At 40.0% G+C, this 19680-nt stretch overlaps 3 protein-coding genes and 1 long non-coding RNA gene across 5 annotated transcripts; all 4 read left to right on the top strand.

The window, feature by feature from the left end:
* LOC310830509 (olfactory receptor 14I1-like) lies at positions 1 to 993 on the top strand (the record flags this gene model as incomplete). Its single annotated transcript, XM_083710289.1, has 1 exon — positions 1 to 993. The coding sequence occupies one exon, from the start codon at positions 1 to 3 to the stop codon at positions 991 to 993; it is 993 nt and encodes a 330-aa protein (XP_083566415.1).
* A 3987-nt stretch (positions 994 to 4980) lies between these two features.
* LOC310830508 (uncharacterized protein) lies at positions 4981 to 19359 on the top strand (the record flags this gene model as incomplete). Its single annotated transcript, XM_083710288.1, is given in 5 exon segments — positions 4981 to 5271; positions 5275 to 5936; positions 6482 to 6539; positions 8416 to 8427; positions 17489 to 19359. Coding segments are annotated over 5 exon segments (1977 nt in total). The 3' UTR covers positions 18443 to 19359.
* LOC310829647 (olfactory receptor 14A16-like) lies at positions 8769 to 10569 on the top strand. The gene has a single exon (XM_083708365.1). The coding sequence runs from the start codon at positions 9519 to 9521 to the stop codon at positions 10452 to 10454; it is 936 nt and encodes a 311-aa protein (XP_083564491.1). The 5' UTR covers positions 8769 to 9518; the 3' UTR covers positions 10455 to 10569.
* Positions 12433 to 16863, top strand: LOC310829723. Of its 2 annotated transcripts, none has more exons than XR_014557335.1 (3): positions 12433 to 12791; positions 13571 to 14410; positions 16098 to 16397. It is a non-coding gene; the product is annotated as an uncharacterized lncRNA (long non-coding RNA). The 2 variants fall into 2 exon arrangements; XR_014557334.1 differs by lacking the exon at positions 12433 to 12791 and adding an exon at positions 16647 to 16863 and having other exon boundaries at positions 13322 to 14410; positions 16098 to 16198.
* Positions 19360 to 19680: the final 321 nt, after the last annotated feature.

The following is a 19680-nucleotide window of genomic DNA, read 5'->3' as shown; positions in this document are numbered from 1 at the left end:
ATGTCCAATGAAAGCACCATTACGGAATTCCTCCTCTTGGGTTTCTCTGAAGTTCGGGAGATACAGCTTGTATATTTTGTGATCTTTCTACTGATCTATATGGCAGCATTGCTAGGGAACATCCTCATCATTGTGGCTGTGGTCACAGATCCCCATCTTCACAATCCCATGTACTTCTTCTTGGCAAATTTGTCTGTTATGGACCTTGGGTACATCTCAGTCACAATACTAAAAGCCATGGCTAACTGTCTCATGAACACCAGGTTGATATCTTATTCGGAGTGCATCACTCAAGTCTTCTTTCTCTTTTTCTTCATGGCATCAGACTTTTTCCTCCTCACAGTCATGGCGTATGACCGGTATGTTGCCATTTGTGACCCATTGCATTATGAAACAGTAGTGAACAAGGAAGCCTGCATCCAAATGGTGACTAGTACATGGCTTAGTGGTCTCCTTTACGCGACATTACACACTGGAGCCACCTTCGCTGTTCCTTTCTGTTCCAACATCATCAATCAGTTCTTCTGTGAGATACCTCAACTGCTAAAGCTCTCCTGTTCTGACTTGTACCTTATTGAAGCTGTGGCTCTGGGCTTGAGTGCATGTCTAGGACTCGGCTGCTTCAGTTTCATAGTTGTGTCCTATGTGGAGATCTTCAAAACAGTGTTCAGAATTCCTTCGGCACAGAGTAGAGACAAAGCCTTCTCTACTTGCATTCCTCATCTCAGCGTTGTCTCCTTATTTCTTTTCACTGGCATCTTCGCCAACCTAAAACCAACTTCCAACTCCCTGGCGGGTCTGGACAGTTCAGTTGCCATGGCTTACTGTGTCCTTCCCCCACTGATGAATCCTATAATTTATAGCATGAGAAACAAGGAGATCAAAGCAGTGTTGTGGAAAATCTATGGCAGATCCTGGAAAAAGCATACCAAAGCAAAATGTGGCTGTATAGGTCTGTGGGATAACATGCAAACAGGAACATCTACTCCGTGAGTCAGATATGGAAGTTTCCGACTGGCACATAATACACAAGATGATTTGAAGCAGGAGTGCCACATATAGGGACCATAAGGGGCTTTGGCCCCCTCAATATTGGTGGGCAGGGGGCTGAGCCCTGCAATATTGAGGGGGCAACCATCCTCTGCCACCACCGAGTGCCCTCCTAGTGCCCCTGCCCTCAGCCAGGAGCCAGGCGGGGGCTGAGATGAACAAAGGGCAAAGATCACCCTCCATGCATCCTGCCTCCTCCCAGGGCCATCATGTGACGCATCACATGATGGGCTCCCTCAATGTGTGTGTGTGTGTGGGGGGGAATCGGCTCCCATGATTTGAAATGTACCTACCCATGTTCTTATGTCTTCATTATGACCCTGTCCTGTTCTGTGTCCCATTGCTTTCTGTTTTTTTTTTTAATAAAGTGGGCAGACACAAACAATTGTTTAATGGTGACTAAACTAGACTAGATCATGGTGTTACTTGTAGGTTCTTTTGGATTCATCTCTGCTTGTCTTTAGATGTAAGGCTAAGATAATGCCATTTCAGCATGCATATGAAATGGATCCCACGGGGATGATCTGGGCTTTTCTTATGCTTTTTCCTGGTTATTGCTGCTAAGGCTGTGTGTGGTGTATGAAAAGAGATAAAGAGATACAATTTCTATTGACCTGTTCCTAGAACAGATTTTTTAAACCTTTATTTCATTATATTTACTATAAATTCAGTTGTCTTGAAGGTTATAATTGTGGATAGAAAGTCAGAATTATTCCTATTTTATTAAAAAAACTATACTGCAAATGAAAGCCTTTGGCAACTAATTTTTGATAACTATTTTGATTCATTCATCAGAGTCATTGTTACTTGAATTCATTGAGCATTCATATGTTGGGTTAGCAACAGCAAGTTTTGCTTTAAAAATGTGAATGGGTTGCACTTCCAATTCCAGCAATGAAAGTCAAAGTACAGTTTTTCATGCCAGACATTAATACTTCGAACGTAAAAGAGACTCCTTAGTGGTTGGTGAATGAAATAAAAGCTGATGTGAAATGCTCTTCCAAAATCTCTTGTGCTGTTTGTGGTTGCTTATTGGTAACATAAATAACTAGTAATGGGAGGGAGAGAAGGGGCTGAAATATGCCACACGCTTCTCAAAAAACTATCTTATGTGAAATTTCTTCTCATTTAATGTTGAATAAAATTCCTGTGTAGGTAGTTCACATCAAAAGATCATGGAAGCAATCGTCAAAGTAGTGAAGACTGGAAAAAGTAGGGACAAGCCCATTGATAACTTCAACAACATGACTCAATACTTAAGGCTGATCCACAATTGTGTCCAACACTGGCATTTGCAATGAGGTTTCCAAATGCAAGAAGACCTCACAAAACATATTTATGTACAAAGTGGACATTTAATAGGGAAATTAATTGTAAAGAATTGAAAATGTAAAGAACTGAAAAATGTGTATTTTACAGGAGGAGTGTGTTCAGAAAGTGTAATAAATTGATGCAATTTAAATTCAGAGATTGTTAATCATTTCAAAATGAACAGGGTTTGTGTTTCCTTTGGAATGAGGTACAGCAGAGGCTAGTCCAGGAAATAAAATCCTTGCTTAGATTTTAACACTTGCCCGATACAGCAATTAGAAAGGGATCTAGAAATAAAGATGCAACTCATAACAGTATTGTGTTTCTCAAACCAGCTTCATTCCATCTAGAGTCCTTCAGCCTTTCCTAATTCATTTCCACCCTAGGTGTGAACACCTAACACACCCACATCCTATTTCAAAGCATAACATTTTGCTTTGGATCCTTCCCAAGTTTCTTTAAACAGAACTATTGTTCCAGTTTATAATCATAGACCTGTTTCAGATGGTTTGCTCCCAATATTTACTTTTTGTCATTTTATCCCAGCTTTTCTCCAAGGAACTGGAGGTCACCTTCCCAAGTCTAACTTCCAGACAGCTCGGTAAGGTAGCATAGCCTGAGAAAATTGGTGAAAGATCATCCAGTTATCTTAATGGCTAAACAGAGATTTGAACCTGAGTTCCCTAGTCCTAGTCCAACACTCTGAGCACACTATACTGGCTCAGAATAGTCAGAATAATTTACTTATGTTAATCAGATTCAGTTCTGAATTTGAGATGCATCTTGACATCTTGGTCAATAAAAAAGATATAACAACCAAGCAGATTTTGAAATCAGTTTCCCATTCTGTCTCCATTCTTCAGCAAGTCACTCTTAAGCATCCCTTACATAAGACTGAAGTTAAGGGTCAGTGGTTTAAAGATAGAGGGGAAATAATGGTAGGAAATATAGACAATTGCATCACTTGTTTTGTAAATTAGGATTTGCAAGTCCGCATGGTGATGTTCTCCAAGGAGTGATTCTCTGAAACACTACAGAAAGCAGGGAGGCTCAATTGAATCCTCTTTGTCACAAACTATAAATCATCTGCTAAAGACCACACTTCAGCATTTTTGAACTTTCTTCTTTCAGACAAAGACAGAGGTGAGTAGAATCCTATTAGTTCATCCTCAGTGTAGACTAGGGCTTGGAAGGTGCTTATATTTCAGTTATGAAAAGATCTCAAATGTTTAATACAGCAGTAAGGTTAATGCAAACATACTTTTTCTCTGATAATAAGTGATTACATTTATAGGTAAGAGAAGATAATAATGTGTTGTTTCAAAATTCTGGTGATTGGGCTTAAAAGTTTCATGATTTTTCATTAATGCTAGGAAGTGTGTAGTTTGCATTTTTAAAAAGAAAGTTAAAGCATTGGGTTAGCAAAAATACCAAAACATCAAGTGTAAAGTTCCTTTATGCAACCACACTCCAAGAAGATTTTTAAAATTTCTTTACATCTAGTGCTCTTATTTCAGTTCTGAAAAGACCATAAAACGTTTAATACAGCAGTAGGATAAATGAAGACATGATTATTCTATGAAAAGATAGGTAGTATTTATAAGTAAGAGAAGATAATACAGTGGTTTTTCAAAATTCTGGTGATTGGTCTTAAATTCCAAACGCTCACCAAAGCCAAATTATTTTTCATTAATGCTAGGTGGTATATGATTTGCTTTTTTAAATAAAGAAGCAGCATTATGGTTGGCAAAAAAACAAACCGTCCCCACCATAGTAAATGTCCTTTATGCAACCAAACCAATGCGAATCTGCTTATTTACATCTAATAGCAAGGTTGCTCTGATAAGCTGTAGTTTCTATTTGATTCTACTTTCTCAATCTTGATTCAACATGAAACCAAGATGGGTCTTTGCAGAGATGCTCCCCATGCTCCTTTTCAACTCTAAAATTCTATTAGTACTGGGGAGAATGAATGGTGTCAGTTGAATGTCTACTGCTGGCATAACCCAATACCTCATATTGGGATAGGGGGCAAACCCCACATACAATTACCAGCATGTTTCCTCATCCAACAGACTTTCATTAACTCCTTTCTAATTTTAGACATTTAGCAGCACACCTCTGCTGGTGCTGCTAAAACACAATAACAGAGCTGCTCTTCAAGAAATTGTTTAAAGAAATATTAAAGAATTAAGGTGGCCAACCAGTCTACAGTGAGAGAATTTCTTCTGAGGGGTTTTTCCAGTGTCCGAGAAGAAGATTTTTTTTTTTACTTTGTGATATTTCTCTCCATTTATTTAACAGCCTTAGTGGGGAATTTCCTAATCACCATTGCTGTTGCCCTGAACCATAAACTCCACACTCCTATGTACTTCTTTCTGGTCAACCTACAATAACCAGACATTTGCTACATCTCAACCACTACCCCCAAATCCATTTCTATTAAAATAGAGGGGTGGGGTAGGGGCGGGGCAATGAATTTTTTTGTATGTGAGGAATGTGTACTTTAAAAGTAGCCTTTTGAAAGGGGGTATAAGAATAAGAAAAAGAGAATTTCGCCTTACTAACTTTGGTTATGCTACCTGTTTTTGTTGTAGTGCAAAATGTATTAAGGACAAAATGTCCAATGAAAGCACCATTACGGAATTCCTCCTCTTGGGTTTCTCTGAAGTTCGGGAGATACAGCTTGTATATTTTGTGATCTTTCTACTGATCTATATGTCAGCATTGTTAGGGAACATCCTCATCATTGTGGCTGTGGTCACAGATCCCCATCTTCACAATCCCATGTACTTCTTCCTGGCAAATTTGTCTGTTATGGACCTTGGGTACATCTCAGTCACAATACTAAAAGCCATGGCTAACTGTCTCATGAATACCAGGTTGATATCTTATTCGGAGTGCATCGCTTAAGTCTTCTTTCTCTTTTTCTTCATGGCATCAGACTTTTTCCTCCCCACAGTCATGGCGTATGACCGGTATGTTGCCATTTGTGACCCATTGCATTATGAAACAGTAGTGAATAAGGAAGCCTGCATCCAAATGGTGACTAGTACATGGATCAGTGGTCTCCTTTTCGCAACATTACACACTGGAGCCACCTTCGCTGTTCCTTTCTGTTCCAACATCATCAATCAGTTCTTCTGTGAGATACCTCAACTGCTAAAGCTCTCCTGTTCTGACTTGTACCTTATTGAAGCTGTGGCTCTGGGCTTGAGTGCATGTCTAGGACTCGGCTGCTTCAGTTTCATAGTTGTGTCCTATGTGGAGATCTTCAAAACAGTGTTCAGAATTCCTTCAGCACAGAGTAGAGACAAAGCGTTCTCTACCTGCATTCCTCATCTCAGCGTTGTCTCCTTATTTACTTTCACTGGCATCTTCGCCAACCTAAAACTAACTTCCAAATCTGTGGTGGGTCTGGACAGTTCAGTTGCCATGGCTTACTGTGTTCTTCCCCCACTGATGAATCCAATAATTTATAGCATGAGAAACAAGGAGATCAAAGCAGTGTTGTGGAAAATCTATGGCAGATCCTGGAAAAAGCATACTAAAGGAAAATGTGGCTGTATAGGCCTGTGGGATAACATGCCAACAGGAACATCTACTCCCTGAGTTAGAAATGGAAGTTTCCAACTGGCACATAATACACAAGATGATTTGAAGCAGGAGCGCCACATATAGGGACCATAAGAGGCTTTCCCCCCTCAATATTGGTGGGCAGGGGGCTGAGCCCTGCAATATTGAGGGGGCAACCAGTCTCCACCACCACTGGGGGTCCTCCAAGTGCCCCTGCCCTCACCCGGGAGCCAGGCGGAGGCTGAGATGAACAAAGGGCACAGATCACCCTCCATGCATCCTGCCTCCTCCCAGCACCATCATGTAATGCATCACATGAGTGGGCTCCCTCAATGTGGGGGCAAGTCGCTCCCCTGATTTGAAGTATACCTACCAATGTTCTTATGTCTTAATCTATGACCCTGTTCTGCTCTGTGTCCATTGTTTTTTGTTGTTTTTTTTAATAAAGTGGGCAGACACGTACAATTGTGTAATGGTGACTAAACTAGACTAGATCATGGTGTTACTTGTAGGTTCTTTTGGCTTCATCTCTGCTTGTCTTTAGATGTAAGGCTAAGATAATGACATTTCAGCATGCATATGAAATGGATACCACAGGAATGGTCTGGGCTCTTTTTTATGCATTTCCTGGTTATTGCTGCTGAGGCTGTGTGTGGTGTATGAAAAGAGATAAAGAGATACAATTTCTATTTACTTGTTCCTAGAACAGATTTTTTAAACCTTTATTTCATTATATTCATTATAAATTCAGTTGTCTTGAAGGTTATGACTGTGGACAGAAAGTCAGAAATATTCTTATTTTATTTTTTAAAAACCTATAGTACCAATAAAAGTCTTTGGCAACTAATTTTTTATAACTATTTTGATTCATTCATCAGAGTCATTGTTACTTGAATTCATTGACCATTACTTTGTTGGGTTAGTAATAGCAAGTTCTGCTTTAAATATGTGAATGGGTTGCACTTCCAATTCCAGCAATGAAAGTCAACGTACAGTTTTCCATGCAAGACATTAATGCTTTGAACATAAAAGAGACTCCTTAGCAGCTGGTGAATGAAATAAAAGCTGATGTGACATGCTCTTCCAAAATCTCTTATGCTGTTTGTGGGTGCTTATTTGTAACATAAATGACCTGTGATGGGAGGGAGAGAAGGGGCTGAAATTATGTAACACGCATCTCACAAAATGATCATATGTGAAATTTCTGCTCATTTAATGTTGAATAAAATACCTGTGTTGGCAGTTCACATCAAAATATCATGGAAGCAATCGTCAAAGTAGTGAAGACTGGAAAAAGTAGGGACAAGCCCATTGATAACTTCAACAACATGACTCAATACTTAAGGCTGATCCACAATTGTGTCCAACACTGGCATTTGCAATGAGGTTTCCAAATGCAAGAAGACCTCACAAAACATATTTATGTACAAAGTGGACATTTAATAGGGAAATTAATTGTAAAGAATTGAAAAATGTGTAGTTTACAGGAGGAGTGCGTTCAGAAAGTGTAAAAAATGGATGCAATTTAAATTCAGAGATTGTTAATCATTTCAAAACGAACAGGGTTTGTGTTTCCTTTGGAATGAGGTACAGCAGAGGCTATTCCAGAAATGAAAATCCTTGCTCAGATTTTAACACTTGCCAGATCCTGTGATTTGATGGGGTTCTAGGAATACAGATGAAACAGTAACAGTATTGTTTCTCAAACCAGCTTCACTCCAGCAAGAGTCCTTCAGCCTTTCCTAATTCATCTCCAGCCGAGGTGTGAACACCTAACACAACGACATCCTATTTCAAAGCATAACATTTTGCTTTGGATCCTTCCCATGTTTCTTTAACCAAATCTATTGCTCCAGTTTAAAATCATAGACCTGTCTCAGATAGTTTGCTCTCAATATTTACTTATTGTCATTATATCCCCCCGTTTAACCTCATGACAGTTCTGTAAGGTAGCTTAGCTTGAGAAAATTGGTGCAAGGTCACCCAGTTATCTTAATGGCTGAACAGAGATTTGAACCGGGGTTCCCTAGTCCTAGTCCAACACTCTAAGCTCTACACTATACCGGCTCAGAATAGTCAGAATAATTTACTTATGTTAATCAGATTCAGTACTTAATTTGAGCTGCAGCATGACATTTTGGTCAATAAAAAAGAAATAACCACCATGTAGGTTTTGAAATCAGTTTCCCATTCAGTCTGCATTCAGTCAGCACTTCACTCTTAAGCATCCCTTACATAAGACTGAAGTTATGGGTCAGTGGTTTAAAGATAGAGGGGAAATAATGGTAGGAAATATAGACAATTGCATCACTTGTTTTGTAAATCAGGATTTGCAAATCCTCATGGTGATGTTCTCCAAGGAGTGATTCTTTGAAACACTACAGAAAGCAGGGAGGCTCAATTGATTCCTCTTTGTCACAAACTATAAATCATCTACTAAAGACCACACTTCAACATTTTGACACTTTCTTTTTCCAGACAAAGACAGAGGTGAGTAGAATCCTATTATTTCATCCTCAGTGTAGACTAGGGCTTGGAAGGTATTCATATTTCAGTTATGAAAAGGCTGTAAAAGGTTTGATACAGCAGTAGGATTAATGAAGAAAACATTATTCTACAAAAAATAGGTAGTATTTATAGGTAAGAGAAGATAATAATGTAGTATTTCAAAATTCTTGCGTTTGGGAGGATTATCTCATATTAAGAAAGGAGGCAAACCCTACATACATGTTTCAAAATTCTGGTGATTGGGCTTAAAAGCCTCATGATTTTTCATTAATGCTAGGAGGTGTGTGAAAGCATTATGGTTAGCAAAAAGACCGAAACATCAAGTGTAAATTTCCTTTATGCAACCACACTCCAAGGAGGATTTTTAAATTTATTTACATCTAGTGCTCATATTTCAGTTCTGAAAAGACCACAAAACATTTAATACAGTAGTAGGATTAATGAAGAAATAATTATTCTATGAAAAGATAGGTAGTATTTATAGGTAAGAGAAGGTAATACAGGGGTGTTACCAAATTCTGGTGATTGGTTTTAAACTCTGAACGCTCATCAAAGCCAAATGATATTTCATTAATGCTAGGTGGTGTGTGACTTGCTTTTTAAAAATAAAGTAGAAGCATTATGGTTCGCAACAAAACAAACAAAAACACCATCATTAAGATCCTTTATGCAACCAAACCAATGTGAATCTGCTTATTTACATCTAATAGTAAGGTTGCTCTGATAAGCTGTAGTGTGTATTTGATTCTACTTTCTCAATCTTGATTCAACGTGAAACCAAGTTGGGTCTTTGCTGAGATGCTCCCCATGCTCCTTTTCACCTCTAAAATTCTATTAGTACTGGGGAGAATGAATGGTGTCAGTTGAATGTCTACTGCTGACATCACCCATTACCTCATATTGGGATAGGGGGCAAACCCCACATACAATTGCCTGCATGTTTCCTCATCCAACAGACTTTCATTAACTCCTTTCTAATTTTAGGTGTTACAAAGACCTCTGCTGGTGCTGCTAAAACACAATAACAGAGCTGCTCTTCAAGAAATTGTTTTAAGAAATACTAAAGAATTAAGATGGCCAACCAATCTACAGTGACAGAATTTCTTCTGGTGGGGTTTTCCAGTAATCGAGAAGAACAATTGTTTTACTTTGTGATATTTCTCTCCATTTATTTAACAGCCTTAGTGGGGAATTTCCTAATCACTATTGCTGTTGCCCTGAACCACAAACTACACACTCCTATGTACTTCTTTCTGGTCAACCTATCATTATCAGACATTTGCTACATCTCAGCCACTATCCCCAAATCCATAGCTGCTTCTTTGTCAGATGACAAAAGGATTTCTTTTGCTGGCTGTGTTGCACAGGTTTTCTTAGTTTTCACTTTTGCAGGTTCTGAGCTTGCCTTGCTCACTATCATGGCTTATGATCGCTATGCTGCAATCTGCCATCCTTTACAGTATGAGCTGATCATGAACTGGGACGCCTGCATCCAAATGGCAGCTGCTTCCTGGATCAGCAGCTCAATCCATTCATCGTTACATACCATTATCACTTTCAGGCTACATTTCTGTGGGTCCAATATTATTGGGCAGTATTTCTGTGATGTCCCTCAGTTGCTAAAGATTTCTTGTACTGACACAAAGGTTAACCAAATTTTGATCTTTGCCATTGGGTTTATTGTAGATTCATTTTGTGGAGGGTTCATCTTTGTTTCCTATGGCTACATCTTCTCTGCTGTGCTGAGAATCCCTTCTGTTCAAGGCAGATATAAAGTTTTCTCTACCTGCATCCCCCACCTGACTGTCTTTTCTTTATTTATGAGCACAGCTGTGTTTTCATATATGAGACCTAAAGCACTTTCTTCTACAACAATGGATTTGCTCTCTGCTGTATTGTATAATGTTTTGCCACCACTAATGAATCCCATTATTTATAGCTTTAGGAACAAAGACATCCAAGAGGCCGTGTTGAAAATACCGAAAAGAATTAGAAGTCTCCTGGCATGATTGCTTACATTGTGTCTCATACACATCACAATTCCTGTGCATTGCATAACAATGCAAATGCCATTGAAAATAGCATAGTAATGTATTATACCGCATAATAGTGCTTTGCAAATAGATGTGTATTGGGCAAATTTGCATATAAAATGTATATATTAGGAAAGTTTCACACATGATGTTTCACGCATGAGTGCTCAAGTTGTGTCTCACACATATCACATTTTTTTGTGCAAATTTCTAGTGCCCACTTTTGAGTGATGCCCTACTCTTCCAGCCCATCTCCTGTTGTTCAGAATGTACTTAGGTAAAGAGTGAATAAAAATGCATTTATTATTAAAAATAGTAATAGTGCTTCGTAAAAAGATGTGTATTGGGGCTATTGCAAAGACTAGAGCTTGGGAAAGACTTGGGAAAGTATATTTTAAATTTAGTGCATGTTATATGAAAATGGATGCTCACATGGTCCTGAAGTGGGCAGTGTTTGCAGTACAGGGCACAACTTCCTCATCCTCCTGAAGCCACGCTGTTCTGCCAACCATTGCTTGGCTCTCCTGGCTGCCACAGTACTTAGTAGGTTCCCACCAAACCCGATTCACATTCTGCCTATCTGCAGCAGCCTGCTCCAGAAGCATAAAAGGGACCCAGAGCTGACACTGGCAGCACAGTTGGCTCAGAGCATCAGGAGCATCGGATCTAGATCCCTTCATGATCTTTATCCCACCTGTGGAGGCATCAGTCCTTTGGAGCACCAGTTAGGAACACCCGTTTTCGGCCCACCACCACTACCTACCTAGCCAGCTTCAACCATCTGGAGGCCTCATTGAAGGATCCCTCTTGTGGTGCCTTGCCAGAGCAATGCAGCCTTTTTGAGTATTTTACCTGCAATCCTTACTTGGCCACGGCTGTTGCCACCTTCTTCCTCCAGGGGCCACTTTTGTGGGTGAAGAAGAGTATCCAGCATCCTTCTCTTACTGTGTCACTATGGCATTCTCACGCCAATGCCATTTTGCAGGGGACATTGGCCCATGTGTCTAAGGCAAGTATGAGCCGCCCTCTTCCCAGAGAGCAAAGCATGGCAGCCTTAAAGCTTCCATAGCTCTTTAGTCACATTGTAGCAGCTCTTTATCCCAGAAAACCCTGTGTGTCTCAATTCTATGCCCATGATGCCAGGTTTGCAGGTTCATTTCCTGCAGGGAGCAGCAACACATCCTTACATTGTAAGGGTATCAACCACAAAGTTAGCTCATGAAGACTGTTAGCTCATGTATAGTGGATGATTCAGTGGTTACAGCAGTGCGCTGATAATGCCAAGTTTGCAGGTTCATCTCCTGCTTGGGGCAACAACATAATCCCACATTGCAGGGGGTTGGACAAGATGAACTTCATGTTTGCAAAATACCTTATATGTCTGGAACGAATCATGCAGCCACATAGGTGTGGCAAGGAATTGCTCCGTTCTGTGTGTGTGTATGTATGCATGCATGTGTGTATCGGCATGTATATTTATGGGGGGTTTTGTGTGTGTAGATATGTATATGTACATATTCCATGATGAGTTGATTATGGTATTTAAAAAGTCAATCAATCTCTGACTTTTGTCTTCTGGGTTTCTGGGGGTTTACTTGTTGTTATTCTGTCTCTCACAGCTACAATAAACCTACCATTAAAATTATGGACTGATCGTTTCTTTGTCAGAGGGCAAACAGACAAATTTAGCAGGGGATCAAATACTTTTCTCTCTCTCTCTCTCTCTCTCTCACACACACACACATATATATGATGTGTGGTAATCTGATGATTTGATAGAAATAAAATTAATCTGATCTGGTCGCTTTTTTCTGCAATCAAAATAATGTTTGCTCAAAATAAGCTCGACTGAATTCATTTTGGCTTATTGCTAGATAAATGAGATCTTCCTGAGGGTCCGCCTTGCAAGCGGGCCCAAGGTGTGTGTCCCCCCCATCCTTGAGGAGGTGGGAGATTGAGCCCAGCCCACACAATGGCCCCACAATCACACCATGGCCTATTGGCCAATCAGAGATCGGTGGTGTGATCGTGGGGGAATATAAAAGGTGGTGGCACATTTCTGGGGATTCACCTGGCTTCTCTGTCTCGCTTTCAGATGAACCGCTTCAGATCTTTGGCACTGGACGCACAGCAGTTGCCGGAGCCTTCTCTGGTGTACCTATGGAGCCTTGGAAGTGCATAGTTATGCAGGGAGTAGTCTCTTCCTTGGCCCCCACCACATTTAAATCTTACAAGAAAGCCTGGGCTGATTTTATAACGTTCCATGTGCAGAATTTATCTATTGCTGCAGATCAACCCCCTTCTACAGATCAGGTTTGGCAATACATAGCACACATATATCAGCTTCGGCGTGTGGCTAAGACTCTTAAAATCCAGTCTGCTGCCATTTCTTTTTTTAGCAAACCCTGTTTGCCCATGATCCATGTGCAGCTTTTGTGCTCTGGAAGGCTCTGGAGGGCTGGCATAGACTTCAATCATCTTTTGGTGTTGGCCGCAGGCCTGTCACCTTTGACCTATTATGTAAAAATCACAAAAAACTAAGATCTGTTTGCTGGTCCTGGTATGAGGCATGGTTGTTCTCTTCCAATTATTCTATCACAATAGAATGGGTGAGGTTGTTTTTGAGGAGGTCCGTGGGGGAGTTCCTAGGGGTCTGCACTTAGAGGACATATCTTTGGGAGAGGCAGAATTGGTGGTCCAGGTGGACCAAAGGAGTAAGAGGGCCCTGCTTAAGTTGCCTGCAATGGCGCATGGAGGTTCCTGACCTGTAAAAGACACCAGGAGGTATTTACAGATTAGGCCTCCTGGAGTTCGTCCATTCTTGATACATGAGGATAGAAACCCTTTAGCAAGGCATCAATTCACTAGGGTTACGTGGAAGGCTATTGCGGCCTGTGGCTTGTCAGCATTGGAATTTGCTGCCCATTCTTTCAGGATTGGTGCTGCTACGACGGCAGTTCATTGGGGCCTTTCAGTGGACAGGATAAAAAACTTGGGCTGGTGGAAGTCCAATGCCTATAAGGGATACATCCAGAAAAGCAAGTAGCATGTTGTCCACCTCCTAACATGTTTTGTCTTTTCCTTTTTTTCAGTGCTGCCAGAGTTGCACGTGTGGATCGTGGGTCACAGCATCATGCACTGGGCCAGTGTGCGAGCAGTGGAGACTGGCTTTGGGTGCCAGCACGGCTTACCTACTCAAGTCAAGATTTCCTGGGTGTCCAGATGTGGGATGCACTGGAAAGAAATTTTACCACTGGTGAAGGCTCGGGTGATCACTTGGGGGCCGCCTTCTGCGTTGGTTGTGCAGCTGGGCGAAAATGACTTGCCACTGCTGAAGGGCATGGACTTGAGGACTTGCATTAAGAAGGACTTGGAGGAGCTGGCAGCAGTGTTCCCAGATACCACAATATTTTGGTCGCAGTTCCTGGTGCGTCAGGTTTGGCACAATAGTTCATGCCCAGCTGCCACCAACAGAACCAGGAAGCATGTTGACCCTGAGGTGTCAAACAAGGTGTTGGCGCTGGGTGGCAGAGTGATTTGCCACCCAGGTATTACCTTCAGTGATAGAGCCCTGTTTCGGGCTGATAGTATGCATCTTTCTGATGGCGGAAATGATGTGTGGATGGATGAGATTGTTAGAGGCTTGAAGGATCGGTTACAGGTATGAGGGTATTGGCAGCAAGTGCGGGGCTCATGTGGCAGTTAGGCATTGGTTTATTGTGATGTGGTGGAAGGGAGGTGCGGCCATCATCATCTCCTGGAATACAAGGGTATTCCAGTAAAGGAATCTGCGGGTCTAGATCTTATCCAGAGTCCGCTTGAGGGGTTAGGGCCATGCCAGGACCCAGCAGGAACCCCAGGGTGAGCATCAGTTGGTTGCCATCGACGGAGCTGCTTCGTTTGGTTGTTTAGCCTTCCAGATTTCCTGCAAAGTGGGCAGGAGTCAGATATAGTTATTGCCAATGACTAAGCCAATACCACTCACATTGCTGTAATTAACAAAGTTTTGCCCTAAAGTATTGCTCATTAACCTTAAACTAAAATTCTGTTTCAGTGTATATTTATTTATCCTTGGGGATAGGAGTCTTATCCTTGGGGATGGGAGCCTTGATACACAACTGGGATTAAATGGAAGCCTGAAGATAACTTCCTTTTGAGTTCCTAGCAGAACTGGCCATTACTGGATTATCCTTCGTAAGCAGCAGTGTGAGTGAGCAGAGCTCAGCTGTATGCCAGCACCCCATTATGCTGTCCGCTACTGGCTGATGTCTAAGTTTGAGCAGGCCATGTACCTGTCAGTCACCTGATCTTTTAATTTAAATTATTATCACTTTGGCTGTGAAAGATTTCAGAAGGGAACAGACAGACACAACTAAAGAAAGCTGTTCAGGTGCAGGCTTCTTAACTCCTGCTAAGCAGCACTGATGCAATTGAGTGGAGGTCAATTGAGAGCCACTGCAGTACCATAATGTCTATTACTGCCATTGGGTGCACCCAGTTCCCCAACGTTCAAATGTAAGCTCTAATGCACACTTCATATGAAGGGGAACCTAAGATCCTTCAGCTGAACACTTACGGAAGCTCAAAGTAGAAGTTCATGATCAGAAAGAATTTGCCAGTGTTGCAAACAGATGGGGGGGGGGACAATAAAAATAGTTGTGATGTTACGTATATGAAATTTAGATATGCATGACAAGAAAACAAAATGAAAAAGTATCCTTGCATACTAGAAGTCAATTAATTTTTGGAGCCTTTTTCATCTTCTTTGTACAATATTTTGCCTCAAGGGACATCCTTCAACAAACATGAATTAATTCAAATGGCACCAACATGAGGAGAGCACAAACTTCCCTGGAGCAAAGATTCTCAAGAGATTTTGCAATGGCATCTTTGTTTGCATATCTGAGATCAAGTAAATCTGGGGAATGCAGTTTGCTGATATTATACTGGGGTGTTTGTTTTGGATTTTTGTTGTCCATGAAACATTGCCACTTCTTTTCATTTACACATTGTATACATTTCATTGGCAGAAATTAATGAATGAGACAACCTTAGCATACAAGGATTGGGTAGAAATACTCTGATGCGACATCACTGTTTTCCTGATTGTCTTCCTTTTCACATATATTGAGGAGCAACTGGGGCAGAACTGGGCTGGCTAGGTTGAGCTTTTCACCTGCTCAGCTCCCTTTGTGTCCTTCACTTTCTGGACTGATCCAGCAGGCTCTTATATTCTTATGCATATTAAAAGAACTAGTAGGGAAATGGACATTTGTTTTGCACAGCACCATGGGACTCATATGTTCTCCAAAGAGAGACCCAGAAATAGCACAGAAAAGGAGGATGACATCACCTTCTCCACCTCCTCCTTGCAACCCATGTACCTTCAAATAAATATCAGCGTCAAGCACATTGGCACTCTAATCTTCTGAGAGAAACAGTGGTGAGTATAATCCTTATTGATCTCCTTAAAGAAAGCGAAGGGACTCAAGGATGTTCGAGCTTTCAATTGTGAAAAGATTGTGAAATGACTGATGTAGTAGGTGTAAAGTTGAGATTAACATAATATCATAAAGTGGACTTTTTTTAAAAAAATAGTATCATATCTTTTATATATAGGAGAAGGCAACAGAAAACTTGGAAAAACTGTGCAGAGAAATATTTCACGCTGGAATATGGACAACTGACATTTGATAACTGACAAAAAATGTGATAATGGAGTAAGGTCAAGTGCTACCATAACTCTCTCTTGTTCACAGCAACAATGATGGTAGGCAGATACTCCGGAATTCTTCAGTAACTATGGCATTTCTGACAATGGGAAGCTTTTAATGATTCAGTGTGCAGTCTTTATCTTGTCAGCTCATTAGATTGGCTGGTTAAACAAATTACATACTGCATATTACACAAATTAATTGAGAGATGGATTCATCTGGGTTATCTTTTCAAAAAAAATTGAAATAAATATTAATATATGGTAATACAATCACTAGAATAGAAATTACTTATCTAAATGGAATTTGTCTTGTCTTTTTTTGAACAGGATAGAAATTAATATGATTCTGCCTGCACATTGAGAAGTATAGCCATTTTTTGGGTGTTTCCATGGGCCATGTTACTAGAAATAAATAAAATAATGTTTTGGATTTTTTTCAATTCTCCTTGCAGGTTGTTGAAATCTTTGCTGTTTTAGTATTCTGACAATCAGTCTTCATTCCCAAAACTTAGTTCATTCAGGTTGATTCTTCACTGCTCTTAGGTAATTTGTGGATTGCTATGCTGTTGTTCAATTTAAAAAAAAAATGGAGGGCACCTTTCAAAACACATGCACTTGCATGATAGTTTTTTGTCATATATTTCTGATGGAAAACCTCCAAATATTTGAGAACTGACAATTTTTTATTCCAATATACTTGAAGAAATCTTCCATTTCCATGTTTTACATTACTAAAGTATTTAGCAAGAAATAGAAAAGGCTCACTGAGAATACACATAATACAATCTTTCAAAATATCCACACTGATTTCATTTTTTGTTTTATATGAAATTTCAGATCAACTTTCTAGAATGGTGGTTCCTTTACCCCATCTAGTTAATTCAGTGTGATCTATCTCTCCCCCCCCCCCATGTTACATGTTTCATAAAATGGTTTATGTACATTTGATGGCAACATGGAAGACTTCTGTAAAAACTGCACCATTTACATCATGTGGCACATGGCTTAGAAAGTATATGTATGTACCCAGTCTCTGTTGCCTTTCCCCAGTCTTTGAGGATGGATAAATCATATTAGCTGAAAATATGTGAGTGCACATACTATCCCCATTATGTTTCATGTCATATCAGAATGAAAGAACACATCAGCAGTTAATAGTGTGCATACATGGTTCTTGATGTGGATAAATGTGTAGTTGTGAACTGGCGCAACATCTAAGATGATATAAAAAAAATAGAATGGCCAAAAATTTGTAAGCTCCATTAACTCACAACTATTTAACTTCTATCTGCAGAATGACGGAATGAGGGAAATGGCTAACCAATCTACTCCAGCAGAGTTCCATCTCATGGGGTTTTCTGAAACTCGTGATATGCAGATTTTGCATTCTGCAATATTTCTCTTCATTTACTTAACAGCCTTAGTAGGAAATTCTCTCATCATCACAGCTGTGGCCCTAGACCGCCACCTTCACAGCCCGATGTACTTCTTTTTGATCAACCTGTCATTGTTTGATGTGTGCTCCATCTCCACCACTGTGCCCAAATCCATCACCATTTCATTGACAAACAACAACATGATTTCTTTTGCTGGATGTGTGACACAGGTCTTCTTAGTGGTCACATTTGTTGGTGGGGAGCTTGCTTTGCTCACTGTTATGGCTTATGACCGTTTTGTAGCCATCTGTCACCCACTACAATATACCTTAATCATGAATTGGGATGCCTGCATGCAAATGGTAGCTGCTTCCTGGATAAGCAACCTGATTCATGCAGTATTGGAAACCAGTTTTACTTTTGTGCTAAATTTCTGTGGGACCAATATCATTGGGCAATATTTTTGTGACATTCCTCAATTGCAAAAGATTTCTTGCAGTGATACAAACGTGAATCAAATTCTGATTTTTGTCATTGGGTTTTTTATTGACTCTTTTTGTTTTGCATTCATCTTTGCTTCCTATGGCTACATCTTCTCTGCTGTGCTGAGGATCCCATCTGTCCAAGGCAGATATAAAGCTTTTTCTACCTGTACTCCTCACCTGACTGTCTTTTCTTTATTCATCATCACAGCTGTGTTTTCATACATGAGACCGAAAGCACTTTCTTCCCCCACAGTGGACTTGGTTTCTGCTGTATTATATACAGTTTTACCACCGGTTCTTAATCCCATTATTTATAGCCTCAGGAACAAGGACATCCAGCTGGCAGTCTGGAAAATACCCAGAAAATTAAAACAGCTTGTAGCATGATTAATCAGTTCCAAATTCTTTTTAAAAAAATGTTAAACATGGAAACACTAAATGAGGATCTAAGGTCTGTCACGTAAACATAGATATACCCCTTTATATTTTGAAATAGGACCTTCCTCAATATTAACTATTCATCATACTGAATGGTTCTTTTGTCATTTCCATAGTTTTTGTGAGACATTTTATATGTGTAAGTTCTATTAATTATTTATTTATGGGACACTATTACCACTGTGAGAGAATTCTAGAACAATAACTTGGTGTTCTTTAGGTGAAGTTTAGACACTTAACAGGGGTTCTGTATTTAAACAAAAATACAAGAGTTTTCAGGAATCCTCTATTCTCCCAGGAGAGCTACAATTACCAGAGTTACCTGGGGAGAGGGATTGATTTTTAAACAATTCATGTATTGTTAAGGTGGGATAAGATGCAACAGAAGCATCCCTGGTTTACACTCCCCCACCCACCCACATACATGCACCATGAATTAACACTCGAACAAGGTTTATTGGAAAATACAGAAAAATAGATGTGATACAGAATATTTGATTTAGCAAAACAAAATGAAAAACTACACAGCAAAAGACAATTCAGTTTTTAATCCCATATCAGCTCTTCTTTCAGCTCCAGCAGCTTTATTGGCCACCATTTACAATCAGTGGAAAAATAAATTCCTCAAGATGGACACTGTACTTCACTGGGCATCCTGTACCATAAATGAATTAAATTCAAAAGGAAAATCTATGTCTTATGGTTTCATAACTAAACCCACACAACACAACAGAAACTTCTCCAGAGCAACAATTCCCAGAAGATTTTAGAAGGGGCTTTTTTTTCCTTAGGAGAAGAAACAAATCTTTGAACTGAAGGTGTATTCTTATGTATTATATAGATATTTTTGTGCTATGTGTGTGTTTTATATTATTCTTCACCATTGAGAATGTGATGCCATCTTTCTCCCTTCATACAGTGTGCACCTTTGAGTTGTATAAATAAATAAATGACTGAGATAACCATTAGCTTATTAAAGTTCTCAAATCATATTAACCATTTACCCATAATTGTTATACCTTGAGTCTTTTTTAAGAGTGTGATGGCAACCCCCCCATTTCCCTCCTTTCACATACATTGAGGAGGAACTGGGGCAGCAGTGAGCTGGCTAGGATGAAGGCCATCCATCCTCCTCCTCCTCACAACCCAACCATCTTCCTCTGTGTGCTTTGCTTTCTGGGCTATCC

The sequence above is a fragment of the Podarcis gaigeae genome (assembly GCF_964106915.1).
Source record: "Podarcis gaigeae genome assembly, chromosome: 13".
Classification (NCBI taxonomy): domain Eukaryota; kingdom Metazoa; phylum Chordata; class Lepidosauria; order Squamata; family Lacertidae; genus Podarcis; species Podarcis gaigeae.
This window is presented reverse-complemented; position numbering and strand designations above follow the sequence as displayed.

Coding starts and splice junctions, on each gene's coding strand:
- LOC310829647 (XM_083708365.1), top strand. CDS start 9,519: ATGGCCAACCAATCTACAGTGACAGAATTTCTTCTGGTGGGGTTTTCC.